General features: G+C 44.0%; 1 protein-coding gene across 1 annotated transcript in view; it reads left to right on the top strand.

Moving 5' to 3' along the window:
- The window catches only part of LOC146194144 (TWiK family of potassium channels protein 7-like), a 239,892-nt gene extending 222,722 nt beyond the window's left edge, over positions 1-17,170 (top strand). The window contains exon 3 of the mRNA XM_084597261.1: positions 16,772-17,170. Within this exon, the coding sequence (XP_084453387.1) occupies positions 16,772-17,170 (399 nt within the window). The remainder of the gene's footprint in view (positions 1-16,771) is intronic.
- Positions 17,171-17,613: the final 443 nt, after the last annotated feature.

Here is a 17,613-nt window from a genome sequence, read left to right as displayed (position 1 = left end):
ATGAATAATAGTACGGTTTGCGATATTGATGACATACAAATCAAGCCGGTTATATACGTTTTAGATTTGATCTTACCGCAGCTTTCGTTTATATATAACTTGGTCCTTTCAACAGGAACCTTTCCTCGGAAAATGCAGGCATCAAAGGTAATAGTGCTGTTTAAAGGAGGCGATAAAAATAACTTGTCAAACTACCGTCTAATATCTATTCTACCAGTTTTTTCTAAGCCTTTAGAAAAATTAATACAAACTAGAATTACTGCATTTGCTGATAAATGTTGTCTTATTACTCCCGCACAATATGGTTTTCGTAAAGGCAGATCTACTGAACTAGCTCTATTAACACAAAAAGAATTCATTCTACGAAGCTTTGAAAACAAAGAGTTAGTCGCTGGTATTTACATTGATTACTCCAAAGCATTTGATCGTTTAAATCATAGGACATTGCTCAAAAAGTTAGAAGTATACGGAATCCGAGGTGTGCCCCTAGACTTAATACGCTCATATCTGGAGCATCGTACTCAAAGTGTTAGAATAGGCGAAAATCTTTCTTCCTCAAAGCTTGTTACTATGGGCGTGCCTCAAGGGAGCATCCTGGGGCCCCTCTTATTTAATTTTTATGTCAATGATATTGTAAACATTAGTGCAAGACCAGAGTATATAATATATGCGGATGACACAACACTCTTATTTCGAAGCAATGACTACAACGAGCTTGTAAATGACATAAATGAATCGTTGAATCATTTGAGCACATGGAGCAAACTTAATTCATTAGAAATAAATGTAACCAAAACAAAAGCAATGTTATTTTCCGTAAGACAGTCATCGTTGCCAATAATGTCTCTAAATAATAGTATAATTTTTGCCCATGCTCCTATTGAAATCGTTGACGAAGTAAAAACACTCGGTGTTTATTTTCACAAAAATATGTCCTGGGATAGGCACGTAAATGAAACAATTTCACGCCTGTCAAAAGTAGTGGGTATATTAGCAAAATTCCATTTCTTTCTACCGGCCAAAATTAAGCTTCATATATACAATTCATTGTTCTTGTCTCAACTAAACTACTGTTTCCTTGTATGGGGTAAAACTACACAAACAAATTTAAATCGATTATATGTACTTCAGAAAAAGGCGGTCCGCCATATAGCTGGAGCAGACTACTATACTCATACCATACCGCTTTTCAACAACTTTAGAATATTGCCAGTGACCCATCTCTATTCATACAACTTAGCCGTTCGCTACAAACAGCACATTGCTACCTCTGAATCTGCAGTACTTTCCATCGCCAATTTAAGAGCACTTGCACGAACATACCCTTCACGTTCTACAGATACTTGGATTGTGCCTTTTGCGAGAACAACATTTGGCCAGCAAATGCTCGCATATCTTTTGCCCTCTCTCTTAAATTATCTTCTCCAAAGTAAAGTTGATATTGAAAAGGTTAATAAGAGAACAATACATTTATTTTTTATGTCACAGATGTAAATATGATTTGCTGTTTTCTTTCATTCTTTTGTATTTTCTGGATTTCATGCTGCATTCATTTTGATGGTATTCATTGGCCCTGTTGATATTTCATGTTGTGCAGTTATATTAAGCTTTTCCGCAGAATGAATTATGTGGAAAAGGAAGATGTTTGTAACTCTTGTTTGAAACCACAATCTGAATTTTGGATGCACCGATATAGTAATTACTAACCCCTCGCTGTTGCCATGTATTGGGGCCCGAGCGCCGTCAAGTGAATTAACGTTCACTTTTTGTCTCGGGTCCCTCATTTCTTTTTGAAATGAAAATAAACTTCAAACTTCAAACTTCAAAGTACTGAGCATTAACTTTAGAATTTGACCCTCCAATGAGCAGTCAGGGTTTATGGTCGACAATATCGACTGATTTGACCTTCTGGCAGTCCAAGGTCAACTACTAACTTTTCAACATACCGCCGGCGAGCGATTTCAGGCAATACCATCTCGTACTCGGACAGCTCCATCGGCTTGGAACACACAGGAACGTATTGGAGGCTAGTCGAGACAAGGAACGGGCCTTGGTCGAGACCACGGTGTAAGAAATAATCGAAGCACAAGCGCGCGCCGCTGCATTCAATACGGCCGCGGCCGAGAAAAACGACCGCTTTTGCCCATCGCCGCAGTGCTCTTCGGAGGCTGAGCTCCAAAATATGACAAGGAGGGGGTCGAGAAAGTTAACACTAGGATCAGCTACATAAACATGCAAGGAGGCAGAAAAAGAGCGAAATGGCTGGAGATAGAACAGCAGTTGAAGGATGACAAAATAGGTGTGTACGCTCTTTGCGAGACCCATCTCAGAGATCTAGAAGATCTGCCGTTTATAGAAGGCTACGTCTGGGAAGGGTGCAACAGAATGAGAACGGAAAGAAAGGGTGGAGGGGTAGGTATGTTGATACACCAGGGAACAAATTGGCAAAGAATTAAATCATCTTCTAAGGAACATATCTGGGTTTCAGGAACCATTGCCGGCATAAGGACATGGCTAGGGGTAGTTTATTTAGGAACAGGACATCAATGCTAGCAAGAAAACAAGGATCTTGTTGAATGTCTCAGTGACGATATAAGCCAGTTTGGAAATGGGGCCAATATTATTCTGCTGGGGGACATGAACGGCCACATCGACGATCTGGATGGATACACGGATTGTAACGGGAAGCTAATGCTAGATTTCTGCGAGCGACACGGTCTAGTTATAGTAAATAGAGAAACAAAATGTGAAGGCCAAATCACGTGGGAATTCCGCAACAGGCAGAGGACCATTGACTATTGTCTAATGTCGCAGGAAATTTATAGCAAGGTCAGAAAAATGGAAATAGACGAAGAAGGGGAGTGTAGTCTGGGAAGTGATCATGAACGTAATAGTCTGCAGATGGGGCCCTTGATGAAAAGAGAAATGGACCTTAGACAAAACGTAAACGCAAAATTAAACGACGATCAAATAGCGCAGATAGCAGCAGACATAGAGGAAGCAATGAAGAAAAGCCTCATGGAAGACTGGGATTATGAACAGGTAGAACTACTCATAAGGAGGAAAATTGAGGAAGTTAAAGTAGCAAATCGCTGGACTGGAAAGAGGAAGCCACGGAGCTGGTGGAATAAGGAAATCAGGGAAGCTGTTGAACAACGACGGGCTGCTTCAAGAGAACACCGAGAGGCAAAGAAAGCACAGGTATCTCAGAAGGAAATCGACCAAAAATGGGAATCATATCGACAAAAGGAACTTGAGGTGCAGGCCCTTGTCCAAAGTAAAATAAGGCAGTCCACCGATCGCTGGATGGCTGACATACACGATGCCTCTAGAGGCGGAGCAAGAAATTTCTGGAACCATATAAGCTGGCTAGGGAAGAAGAATCAAATAATGCAGGATCGGATTCAAGATAACGAGGGGAATTGTTTAAGAGGAGCCAACGCAGTGAACTACATTACATCAGTTATAGCCGAGTCATTTAAGAGCGCCGATAGGGTAATCTCCGCAAATAAGGAAGCAACACAAGGTAACAGAATACAGAACAGCTTAGAACTGACCAATATAAACTGAAATAAGGCTGGTCCAAAAAGCAAGGAAACGTCGTTAAAAGCTCTCGAAACAATCATAACGAATAAGCAAATTCCGGTCAGCTGGGGGCAGAATAAAATGAATTTGATTTATAAAGGGAAAGGAGAAAGGATGCACATAAAATCGTACAGGCCGATTACCATAACATCTGTTATGTACAGGTTGGCCATACAGGCGGTGAAATTAAAGGTGCAAGCATGGGTAGAAAGTAACAAGATACTCGGAGAACTTCAGAACGGCTTTAGAAATGGTAGGCGCTTAGATGATAGCCTGTTCGTGCTTACCCAATGCATCGAAATATCTAGAGTGGAAAATAGACCTTTGTATTTGGCCTTCCTTGACATACACGTAAGCAGGGAACTCCTGTGGAACATATTAAAAGAAGAAGGTATCGGTTATGAGATAAGAGAGTTCCTACAGGAAATATACCGGGATAACAAAGTAGAAATTACATGGCAAGGGATAAGAAGTACGGAAGATGTCAAAGTATGCAAAGGATTAAGACACCGCTGCTGTTCATGCTTTATATGATAAACCTGGAGCGGAGGATACAAGACAGTAACCTAGGTTTTAACCTGTCATATATATTAGGTGGATAGGCAGTAGAGCAGCGCCTCCAAGGTTTGATGTATACCTGTCATATATATTAGGTGGAAAGGCGGTAGAGCAGCGCCTCCCAGGTTTGATGTATGCGGACGATATTGTGCTGCTAGCTGAGAGTCTAGAAGAATTGCAAACTCTAGTTAAGTATTGCGGAGACGAAGGGGACGCTCTAGACTTCGGTTTTAGGGCAGTTAAGTCGGGTCTGATGATTTTCAACGGCTCAATTGATCAGGGTCTTAAAATACAAGGCCATTAAATACCCAGCGTAGCAGAATGTAAATATCTGGGGTATGGGTAAGCGAATGATTGCCATACATTGGAAAGCATGAGCAATCACTTCAGGCCAAAGGGCGAAGGAATGCCGCGATAATGAAGCATAGGACATTGTGGGATACAACAGGTATGAGGTTTTGAGGGGTACTTGGAAAGGAATTATGGGGCCCGGACCTACTTTCGGAAATGCGGTTTTGTGCCTAAAATCAAAGGTACAGCCGACATTAGAAATAAGTCAGAGATCCGTTGGATGATTAGCACTAGGTGCCCACGATAAAACCACAAATGAGGCGGTACAGGGAGATATGGGCTGGGCAGCTTTCGAAGTACGGGATGCTCAGAGTAAAATATTATATGAGGAACGCCTGAGGAAATTGGACTGTAACAGATGGGCAGCTATAGTATTTAAATACCTGTACTTGAAAAGCGTTGACTCACAATTGAGGAAAATAACTAGGAAACTAACTAGTAAGTATGCTAGTCACAAGGACGGAGAAATAAAGAGCATTAAGCAACAGGTGAAATACACAAAAGGTAAAAATTGGATAAATTCGATGGAAAAGGAAGAGTGTGGAATTATACCGAAAGTGGAAAATGCAGATCAGGAAGGAAGATTTCTTTGATAACTCAAGAGGCAGTGCCCTACTTTTGAAGCTAGATCAGGGTGCCCTAGAGCACGCAGCTACAAAGAGAAATTTAACATTGGAGATGATGCATGTGCTGTATGTGGTAAATGCAATGAAACAATTGACCATATTATACTGGAATGTAATGGTATCCATCCGGAAGTTGATGCAGGCGCAGTCACTGTTCCTGAAGCTCTGGGGTTTAGAGATACCAGTGGCCGGGTGAATAAACCGGCGGTGGAAACTAGCAAAAAACGACTGGAAGATTGGTGGCTTAAAAGCAGAGAAGTGACATAATGTTAGTAATGTAGAAACAAAAATTTAATAAATAGAATGATGGTTTAGTTAACCAATCTAAATCAATATTAAGATATAGGTTGAAAAATGAACATGATAGCCACTGCTACCACCCCGTTTAAAATGGGACGCTCCTATATTCCATCCATCCGTGACATCACATTGTTTACCCATTCTTTTCCTGTTTCGTCTTACACTGGTTGTCCCGCTTTCTCTGAGCATTCATTCTTTCTTGTCCCTAAGTCACCTCCTGAGGTTAAAAGCCCGATCATAAATATGAAAGCATCGTCCGCTGGCTTAGACAATATTCACGGAAGTGATATGAAAGCGATTGTAGATACCATTGCTTATATCCTCGCCTATATTATTAACCTAATTTTTGAATCTGGTGTTTTTTCTCAAGAGCTAATGGAAAGTAAAAGGGTGCCTATATTGAAAACAAAAAAGGGTACAGAAACTTCATTATTAACTATAGGCCCATCTCTATCCTTCCATTTCTCAGTAAAATCATTGAGAAGCTGATTCACTTAAGACTCTATAATTTCCAAAAAAATTAATGTGCTGCAAGCGAAGCAATTTGGTATTCGGCATGGTTTTTCGACTAACCTTGCTTTGACTTACATCATCGACAAATGCAAACGTCTTATTGCATCAATGGGATCCCTTTAAAATTATGTCAAAGTTTAATTATTATCTAACAGCGAACAAATAGTATCAGGTTTCTTTTCTAATAAAAAGTTAGTAACATGCGTGTCCCGCAAGGCTCCATTCTTGGTCCACTTCTATTCCTAATCTATATAAATGATCTTCCTAACTGTCCCTCTCATACCACCTATCGCATCCTTTATGCAGATGACACTACCCTTTCCTCTTCACATATATATCTGGATATCTTCACATCCAAGCTCAGTTCAGATCTCCTTAACATTGCTGCTTCGTGCGTCAAAAACGGTCTTCTAATTAAAACTACTACATCCGAGTTCATGGTGTTCAGCTCAAATATTACTTCTGTACTAACTTTTCTTTCAAATAACTCTGACCATATATATCCCTCAGATAATTGTGCATTTCTTGGTGTTGAACTGGACCAACACTTGAAATTTACCACCTACATCCAACAACGTGGAAATAAAATATCCATATTGGATCAGAATTCTTCGAAAGGCACGTCATTACTTTAGTTTACATACTTAATTCAACTTTACTATGGTTTCATTCATTACTATCTTAACTTGCAATAGTTAAGATAATAATGAATGAAACCATGCACCGCTTAGGGTCAGACATATCATTTTCATCTTTCCGCACTTCACATTATAAAAAACCAAGCAGTCCAAATAATCACTTGGTCAAAGAGGGATTCCTCTAATTCTTCTTTCTACTCTCACCTCAATATCCTTCGTATTTCAGAGCTAATAAAATTTAATCTTGGAGTGTTTGCTTACCTCGTGTTAAATAATCGTAACCTTCTACAGTACTTTCATATGCAAGAACTGATCAATCGTAATACCATTTGATTTGCATCCTACAATTATTTTGCACTTCCAAAAGTTAGAAATAACTATGGAAGTTGAGGACAACCCAGAGGGCTATGGAAAGAAAAATGGTAGGGGTAACATTAAGAGATAGGAAGCGTGCAGAGTGGGTCAGAAAAATAACTCAAGTTACCGACATTCTAGCGGAAATTAAGAAGAAGAAATGGGCATGGGCAGGACATGTAGTGCAAAGAGAGGATAACCGATAGTCGCTTAGGGTAACAAACTGGATTCCAAGGGAAGGAAAGCGTAGCAGGGGGCGGTAGAATGTTAGGTTGGTGGATGTGGTCAAGAAGTTCGCAGGGGTCAAGTGGATGCAGCTAGCACAGAACCGGGTTAATTGGAGAAATATGGGAAAAGCCTTCGCCCTTCAGTGGGTATAGTCAGGCTGATGATGATGATGATGATGATGATGATGGAATTCAGACTCTTGGGTTTGTGCTAATGAAGCTATGGAATTATTTACCTCATAGTATGAAAACCGTCTCATGCTTATCTTCTTTTAACCGTTAGCTCCGCTCATTTATTGTTTATTCTTGATGGCATTTTTTCCACCTTATATCTATCCAGTTTGCTCCCTTCAATCGTACGCTCTCTAAACTTCGTGTTTTAGTGTATTCGTTGCTTGCTCTTTAATGCCATTTTTTTCTTTAATTTCGCTGACAAGGTTTAAATCATGCAATGCTGCTTCATGTTGTTATTTGTTCCTTTTTACGTTTGTACAGAGAGGTTTCAGTGCAGTGTCAAACTCTGGGACCTCTTTCTGTAACCTTCTGTATAATGAAAAGATTTCTGTTTATTTCTGAATAAACTTTGAACTTCCCCTTAGATGCACCGCCATGGACTCTTGGTATTGTCGCATCTGTCTCTGGGGCCTTTTCCTCTTTTGCCTTACTCATATTTATGAGCCTCGAGGTCTGCAGTGTCGGTATACTCTTCAGATAAACACAAATGTCGGGAATAACTTTGGACTGCTGCATGTTAAAAACTGCTCCATCTTGTCCCGTACACCTTCAAAACCCTCTTCGGTGTTTGACATATCAAGCAACCTGTCGAAATAGTTTATCAACCTGCAGGAAAACGGCTGCGTTGTTTCAGCATCCTCTGGTTTCGCGGTGCGAAAGTTCTCGCAAAAACCATCTGCTTAAGCATAACTCTTTGGAGGAGTGCATTCTTGACTTTCTCACCGTCCATGGAATCAGCAGCAGGCATCCTCCCAAATACTTATCATAAATGCTGCGCTGCTTAGTTGTACACGGGCAAAGGAACTGGACAAACGCTGAGGTTAAGCGCAATCTACCAATTGAAGTTTCATTTCTTAGATTAGGAAAAAGGAAACACAAGCACGCGACGTAATCTGAGGATCGTGAATATACATAAATTATAACAGTGCACTGTAACATAAAGAGCAGCTAAGGAATGAAACCATGAAAACGAAAATATGAAAAATAAACAACTTATCTAAGCCCGGGATGAAATCGCCCTCAACCTCCCCCCCCCCCCCCCCCGCGCATCTAACAGACACGCGCGGTTGATCCTCATTCAAGTATTTTGTCTCTTCTCAAAATATCTATTTTCCGGCGGGAAAGGGCTACGGAAGGGGCGCTATCTTGTGACCATAAAATGGAAGATAGCTTGCTTCTCCAAATGGGTCTTCTGGATACCCCTTAAGGCTACTAATTGGCATTGCCTAAGAAACTTCAGAATACACCAAGAGCTTTCGCCTCCGAAGTAAAGTGATGGAAACAAGCCTTCCTTATGTGCACGGCATTTCGCACCGGCTGAAGAAGATTGGGCAGAGGTTTGATGTGAAGGTTGTTTTTTCAGCTCCTTTAAAGTTTGAAGGCATCTGCAAAAAAGTTAACCAGGAAGAATCTGCAGATGAGAAAAGTGCGTGCGGCGTTAAGCATGTTTCGCCTTTTTTTCCATGCTCTAAAGGGGTAGTTTAAAAAATTCCCCTCTCTTGCGGCAAGTGCTACGTGGGCCAAAATGGGCGACGCCTGAATGAAAGGCTTTTGGAGCACAGGAGGAAATGTCGTTCCCTGCAGGGTGCAGAAAACTTGGCGAACCATTGCCTGAAACACGAGTGCAGCCCATATTTCCAAAACGCGGTTATTTTGGCGCGGATAACAGAAAAGAAAAAGCGTGATGTAATTGAGGTCTCTCGGGTGGTTTCTGGCAAAAAAGGCGATTACGTTAGCGCCCCTTCCGTAGCCCTTTTCCGCCGGGAAATAGATATTGTGAGAAGAGACAAAAGACTTGCATGAGGATCACCCGCGCGTGTCTGTTAGATGCGCGGGGGCGGGGGTTGAGGGCGATTTCATCCCGGGTTTAGATAAGATGTTTATTTTTCATATTTTCATGGTTTCATTCCTAAGTTCTTGCTGTTAAAGTGCACTGTTATGATTTATATGTATTCGCAATCCGCAGATTACGTCGCGTGCTTGTGTTTCCTTTTTCCTATTCTAAGAGATAAAACTTTAGTTGGTAGATTGAGCTTAATCTCATCGTTTTTTCAGTTCATTTGTCCGTGTACAGCTAAGCAGCGCAGCATTTATGAGAAGATGTTCGAACTAGCCCAGTCCCAAGCACTTCGCCCAAATACATTCGCGCCTCCCGGACTACACACATGCTGAACGCCGTTGCCCATTCACTGTGCTCTCAGCCTTGCCTCAAAACTATCCGCTGAAATTGTTGCAGATATGCGTTTAAATAATATCTCTTGTCATTAAAAGGAGCCAAACCTCTTGGACAAACTCTTACCGGTCTAGCATATTCTGTACTTGCTCCCGCGACATGCGCCGGTTTCCACAAAAGAAATTCCTTCTCTCATTCTATCATTTTCTCCCGTTCTCCTCTTCTAGCCTCTTCTTCCTGACGAGCTCTTTTAGCTTTGCGCACTGCTGCCTCGCGAACTCATTTAGACTCTCGCTTTTCTGCCTCGCGAGCGACTGCGCGTGCGTGCGCCCTTTCCTATATGTACCCCTTTGTCTCCGCGCCATGGAGACGCATCACCTTTTCCTTGCTTAGACCTAGCTTGAGAACCAGTTCTAACGTTTTTGCCAAATACATACCTTCTGCCGTGCAGAGATCGGAAAGGTCCGGGACAAAAGAAAAAGAAACAAGGAAAGGTGGGCTCGCCACTTAACTGGCGACCGCTCGGGCCAAAAGAATAGGCGACCGGTGTACCCACGCAGAAGCCCACTTAATTCACCCTACGCGACACAAACGAACCTTATCCCAAACACGCCGACTACACGACCCGGGAATATACAGTCTACTAGCGTTCGGCGTTCGCGCGCACGATTCGGTGCGAATGAAGCGTTGCGTGGTAGTTGTGGCGGTAGAAGGAAGGCAAAGAAAATGCACGGGCCAGCTACGGGCTCTGTAGCTGAGCCACCTCCGCTGCCTCGTGCAGATAGAAGAGAAAATAGAGAAGAAATAAAAAAAAGAGAGAGAGAAAGACGCGCGGCGCAACAGCCGTTGTCCACCACGGTGGCGGGTGCAATGACTGCCTACAACAGATAAGAAGTCGGTGGCAGGTTAGCCCCGCTGCAAGGGGCGGTGACCTACCTGTCCCAGCCCCATCAGGGCCAAGATCAGCCACTGGAGCGCTGCGTGGGTCCACTCGGTAGTATCCAGGTAGCAGGCGCCGAGGTGATGTTCGAAGTGCTCAGGCTGGCGTTTGTCGTACGAGCTCCAGGTCCAAGTGCCATGAATGGGTGCCTGAAAGCTGCGCTCTAAAGCGAAAGTGCTTGGAAGGCATAATGACGCCCGCAAGGTTTAGGTGATCGACACGGGAGAAGGCGAAACTCAGTGTTTTCTCCGGGTTTTCTCTATTGTCCAATGTGACTAAGGATATAGGAACAGCGTAGGGGAGAGTTTCGAGTTATTTCCGCCTTCCACATTCTCTGAATTCTTTATTGCGCAGGAGCAATACCCGCAAGTGCATCTGCAGATGAAGCAATTGCAGTGCGGTTTGCTTGTAGTGACATGCCTTTAGAGGCGCTGAGGTGGTCTAACGTCATGAGACTGAATCTTGCGTAAGACGCACTACTCCCCGGCCATACTTGCTATAGCTGTATATCTATGAGTATAATTAATACTCCATTCTAAAGGCTATGTGTCAGATAACGATGCACATATTAGAGGATTAGCGATCAACCGTGTGCAGGTGTATACACACTAATAAAAAACCTCAGATTAGCGGCAGGCGGAGGCCATTGGTACAGTGCAACAACCATAATAAAGGCGGGCTCGAGTATCTCCCCCTCGCACAATGTCACCACAACGTTCCCCTAGAAGACGAGAATTGTAGCCCTGGCTTTTTTGGCGCGTATGCACCAGCGTACACCTAAAATTGGTGCACGATTCCTGAAATTTCTCCCAGAACAAAAAGTGTGAAGCTCCCCTTCTGAGGTTTGAACTTGTTGTACTGACTTTCGTTTGAATATACGACATGCGCTTCCTCGGGGGAAACTGCTAAGCATTGTTCTAGAGAACATCCAAAAATGGCCATCACATGAAATGAGCCTCTCATTTCGGATCAAATTCTGTCAACGTTTTGGTGTTGTCGGCAAAGTGCAAATACCTCCTCAAGAGTTTGAATCTGATTCAGGACAATGTTTCAGAGACGGGAGTGAACTGTAGCTTTTCCGACCAATGCAGATGGTACTGGGGAGTTGGGATAAGTCCCATGCCGACAAACTACTCCATTTCATCCCTGGTTGAAAATTTAATGGAAACGAAAGACGTTTCGGGAACGCTCCCTTGCTCACAATGAGGCAACCGGCGGATGACTCCGTGTTTTTGTGATCCATCCTCATTGTGAACAGGGAAGCCGTAGCGTTCTCGAAACGTCTTTCGTTCTTTGACAATTTAATTTTCAACCATGATTCCTGACCAGACGGTATGCCGTCAAACCATCGACTACATCCATTTCATCCCATTCGGTGTTGATTGATTTTCCGCCTTTTAGACTGAGTAAAAACTTGTCTGCGCTGCCAAGTCGCGAAAACTCTGTCGATCAATAAACTGTCGTAAGTACAGGGTCTTGAATATTTGGGGGCTGGGATTTAAAAACTTCCTATGCAAAATCTACTGCCCCCATTCGAGCTGAAATAACGTTCACAAAGTAGCAAAATATCGTCTACGTTATCTGATAAGTGATTCAACATCGGTACTTGCCTAGATTTTCCGAAATCGAGAAAAAACTGCTCTCGGCAACGTGCACAATTTTCGCAGAAGAGAGTCGAAACGCTGCTTTGACATGGCACGTCATCTGTCGAGCAGTTAGGCAAGCTCCATCCCGGCCGTTAGCGTGCTTGCCTCGCTGCCCGACAGATGACGCACCATGTCAAAATAGCTTTTCGACTCTCTTCTGCGAAAATTGTGCACGCCGCCGAGAGCAGTTTTTTCTCGATTTCGGAAAATCTAGGCAAGTACCGATGTTGAATCACTTATCAGATAACGTAGACTATATTTTGCTACTTTGTGAACGTTATTTCAGCTCGAATGGGGCAGTAGATTTTGCATAGGAAGTTTTTAAATCCCAGCCCCCAAATATTCAAGACCCTGTATTGAAACGTAATCAACGTTTCTGGCGGTGCATCTGGAGCTGAACCCTTCCAGGGAACGTGAATATCCGGCATGAACGCTGCTGGGCGCTTAGATAATGACCACGAAAACTTCCTCTTTATTTTATTATTTGGAGCAGCCCTTTTTCATTTGTCGGCTGCCGTGGTTTGCAACAGCAATTTTTGTTGTGGTCTGAATTAAGGGTAATTGGTTCCATCCAGGCTACCCTCGTCCTCACGGTGTGTCAGAAACATCACGCGATGACAGCTCCTCCAACGACAGTTTTATTCCTCATCTCTGACGGCAGCGAAAAGCTTTCCGATGCTTCGACAGAAGATGCCTCGACTGTCCATAGAACATTGTAGGCTTCCTGCAATGCATCCAGACCCTTTTAGAGGGTATGGACTGAGTGCGAGCATAAATAAAGGCGATAGCGTAAAAAGAATTGCAGTCACTGACCAAGTCCACATAAAAAAAGGAAGATTGAAAGAACAATAAGATTGCTGCAGAGCACAAGACGGGGCACCAAATTGCGTGGGACGATGCCACAATCTTAGCTAAAGAAAAGAATCTGACAACGTGGCTGCTGCCTCAGTCATCTATCATTCAACATGAATCGCAAACACGCTAATAATCTATTCACAATCATTACGTCACTAGCTTCAGCTTTAAATTTCCCTCGCCTTGTCCGCCTCATTGTGATCAAGGAACCCGTAGTGGTTCCGAAACGTCTCGCTTTTTTCTCGATTACTTGGTCAGTGATTGCAATTGTTTTTACTCTTCTACCATACTACCAAGCCTGACTAGACGAACCTTCGTCGAACCCTTGACTACTTATAAATAAACGCGCACAGAAAGAGGGCAGTTTTTTTAAAGTTCGGAAATATGACTTACTTTATGAGTCGATGCAAAAGATTCTTGCCAGGGTCCTCGGAAGCGATAAGAGCAAATTTCATTTGGCGAGAAAAAAGCAGCGCCCTCCCTAGAGATGAAAAGGTCAAGTGGTCTATTTGAGAAATTGATTCCAAGTGCCAATTTCATTTTTCCTTTGTATGTAAGTCAGTCAAGCCAGCCAGTTTACTGTAATTTTTGCAGAATTCACTGGCCTATTTAAGGGGCCTGAAATAAGACACAAGGAAAGTACTAGAGACGACACCTTAGCGCTGTGTCCTGGCTTTCTCGCTACACGCCAACTCGGCCAATTATCATAGAAACGTTTGAACAGTACGGATTGAGTGTGCATCATACATGCTCATTTTTGCCTCTGCTTATTGAAGATGTTGCTATAAATCCCCATTGTGAAGCTACGTTTTAGACACACCAGGTTAATAGAGTGCTCAACCTAACGGCTGGTTCTTATTGCGCCCTTCGCAATGGGTGTTTCGCCAGCACCTGCATATGACAGCCCATTGCACTCACAGGAAGCATAAATCATGGAAGCAAGGTCGAGCCGGTACACTGATGATGTGCTTCCTCTTCTGCCGTTCACACGTAAGGAGGACACGCTCACAGCTCCACAGGGTACCAGCAGGTGATGATATTTCATCCCTTTGCATTTATACAATAGAGAGTTTTAGTACTGCGTAGTGAACGCTACGTACGCACAGCCAACGTACTTTGCGGAACGCTACGCCACGGTCGCGTACATGGCACAGAAAGACTTTTAGTAGGGCGGAAGCGTATACGTACGCAGGGGTCTGAAAGCTAACGCGGCAAGCGCAGTAGCCTGTGCAGTGCCATCTCGCAGCCATTCAAGAACTGAATTTTCCAGCGCAGGAACTCCTGCTTCTTTGTTTTTCCGACAGGCGAGAGATGGAACTCATGCTGCAAAGGTGCTGATTTGGTTCGTCGTTGTTACAGAGGATGAGGATATAATTAATAACTTTAACCGAATCGGAGCACTACCCCCAGCAAACGTAGTAGAAAACGAAAATTAACAATACAACCCCGTGCGAATTTAAAATTCGAAGAAGCAAACCGTTTTTCCGAAAGAAACAATGTCATATGCCAAAGCAGTTTTCCGAGTTAACAGTGCGCCTATGATGTCATCATTCAGTGCAAAGTAACTATGAACCTCGGAGAATACACTGCGAAACTATACGAAGTCTCATTAGAGAGGCGGAGTATATTTAAAATGCCACGAAACGCATGCCGTAAAAGTCGACACCATGGCCCATAGGCAAAGAAAACTTACCAAAATAATTTTCCGGTTTAGGCCAGCCCCGATGAACACGGAAGATGGTTAAAAGTTAGCGAATGTTCTGAAGAAAAAGTATGACAAAATATGCTACAGCTTTTTTGGAGCCAAACAATATTTAACGCGCCTCGATGAATCTGCGTTGTAAAAACCTGCATACGCCTGAGATTTAGCTGTCTGCTCTTCCGAAAGTTTCAACATTTCCTCTTAAAGGCGACCGCTCAAATGATACAAGCTTTTAAGCTAAAAGCAGTCATCGCTCGGCACGAAAAACGAACCGTGCACAACAGCAGACGACCAACAGTCCGTCTGCTCACACGAATGTCATTCGCGGTCGCCGGCGTCGTCTGCGATCGAATAGAGCGTCGGCTGCGCCGCCGTCTGCTACAATCAACCGTTCCCCTCCGAAGTTTAAAAATGCCTTTTGAATGTAGTTTTGTCTATGAGCTGCTTAATTCGAATGAAAGGTATTAAGAAAATTTAGTACATACGGCAGCTGTATACGAGAAGCTTCTGCGATTGGGAGAAGCACCCAGCGCATAGCGAGCGTGTGTGCGGCATGTGCGGCTTCACAACACATATTTTAGAGCCGTTTATAAATAGATTACCCGCGCAAGGACTCAGCATACTTTGTCACACATTTATTCAAAGCACTCGCCAACATTTAATGATAGGCAGCTTCCATTGGTACTGTACTAAACAAGAAAGATATTGCGGTAAGTTGTGTTTACATGTTTTCTAAGATCCCTACCAGCTCGTACCCCTATAAGTCACGCAGCGTTATATAGATACTCCGCCTTTGAAATGGCATTTTATATTTTCACAGTCTGTTCTTGGATGTTTGTAGCTGCTCTATACCAAAAACAAAATCATAGGTGCCCCCGTGAAGACATAAAATGGCTTTGAAATCTTTCGCTTCCACATATTCTTGAAAAGCCCATGGGAAACTTGGTACTTACTGCTTCCAGAGATCCTGGCGACGAAATACACCAGCTAGAAGTTGGAGCGTTCATAGAAAACAATTTGTGCGCCCTCTATAGCGGAGCAACAAATCATCTCCTGCAATGAAAAGCGCTGCCATATCATGCGCGGCCAAACGTATCTCTTTCTCATACGCGAGAGCAACACGCAGACGGTTCAGCGAACGCACGCAAAGGTAAAGATTTCTGCGTACGCGAGCAACGCAGTACGCAAGAATTGTGATGCATATGACGCATGCGCAGTAAGCAGCACGCCTACGTACGCAAGGGTTCTGCGTATGCTTACGTACGCAGTGCTAAAACTATCTAATACCCGCATAATCGGTGTCTAAGATCTGTCCATAATGAATGTAAGCCAGGAAGCTTTATTTAGCGCACACTTGGTCGCATTCAGACTGCATGGTCGCATCAGCCTTCTGGTGCACCGGCATCACCTGAACACTGCACAAACATTAAGGAATCAGCCTGTGCAGTTTGTCATTCAAAATAATTAATGAGATTTGCGGAATCCTACACAACCTCAAGCATTTGCATCGCACGCTTATAGGAAGTGCGAATCCTGAAAGAAAGCTCCTGGGATCAACCATTCAACTATCAACCAAGCTCCTCAACCATTGCTTTGCGCACTAAATTTATTAGCAAAAATTTATAAAGCTCCAAAGATTTTAAATGAAGAGCAAAAGAACCTTCTCCTTGAATTGCGTATGCATTACGAGAACCTTCCGAATTCCTGATACAAACGGGCAACTCCTTAGGACAGCGGCCGACTTGCACAAAATAGAAGGGCCGCCTTCGTAGATACTTGTGTGACGAGGCAAACATTCGTATTTGTTTAACTGTTCTGATTGGCCGACCTGTCTGCTTTAGTACTTTGTTGCCATATAGTTATGGACTTTTTAAACGACTTCGTTTGCACCTGGTTCGGTGAAAAAATTGGTTCGACGTTTGCGAATATCAGCTGAGGGTGATGCAAACTGGGCGTCTATATCGATTTCACACCGGAAGGTCCCCTATCGCGTCATATTCTTAAGGAGGCGTTTGTGTAAAGAAGTGTGCGTCTCCGGTTGTGTAAAAAAATGTTCATCTCCGTTGCAGGCGAAGCTCGGCGCTTATGGTGACCCGTTTCTCGACGAGGAGCGGCCACGTGTGACTGTGCCCATACTGCTCTGCATGACCATCATCGGTGGCTACATCTGTGGTGGCGCGGTGCTGTTCTCCGTCTGGGAGGACTGGAATTACTTGGACGGCTCCTACTTCTGCTTCGTGACGCTGAGCACCATTGGCTTCGGAGACCTGGTGCCCGGGGACACCGTGGTCTCGGATAGCGGCTCCCAGGAGAAGCTGGTCATCTGCTCGCTCTACCTGCTGGTCGGGTTGGCGCTGATTGCCATGTGCTTCAACCTGGTGCAGGAAGAAGTGGTTCACAAGCTGCGCGCCCTTGGACGTCGTCTGGGCGTGGTCAGCGAATCTGACGCCGGCTCGGACTCTGAATGACGCCTGCGGCACCGCCGTGATCTCGCGGGCGTGGTGCACTATGTCGAGGTGCCTCTTAGCACTCTTGTGAAGACGCGCGTGCGGCGGGTGAGGGCGCGCTGCGCGTCCCGAGTGGGTGAGTCTGTGCATCGCCGCGGACTCCGAACGGCGGAGGGCGCTGAAGATCGCCCAGTGGCGACTGAGTGACGAGCGCCTCCTGAGACTGTGCCACTCGAACGTTTTGCGAAGCCCCTTGCACGGCTGGTGTTTCTTGCGAGATCGTCTTGCAAGTCATCGGCGGCTGCCGCACTGAAGACAAAGTACTCACGCATGCTTTTTCAAAATAGACTGACCGCAAGTCAGAACAGTCAATTAAACGCTCACCTCACCACGCTCATAGTCTGAGCATGCACTCTATTCGGGAAGATGTGAGGTTTCAATCTCCATAAGAATGGCTAAACCTC

This window comes from Amblyomma maculatum, chromosome 3 (genome assembly GCF_055883805.1).
Source record: "Amblyomma maculatum isolate TAMU_Amacu chromosome 3, ASM5588380v1, whole genome shotgun sequence".
Taxonomy (NCBI): domain Eukaryota; kingdom Metazoa; phylum Arthropoda; class Arachnida; order Ixodida; family Ixodidae; genus Amblyomma; species Amblyomma maculatum.
The sequence above is the reverse complement of the archived record's forward strand: the minus strand, read 5'-3'. Positions and strand labels throughout refer to the sequence as shown.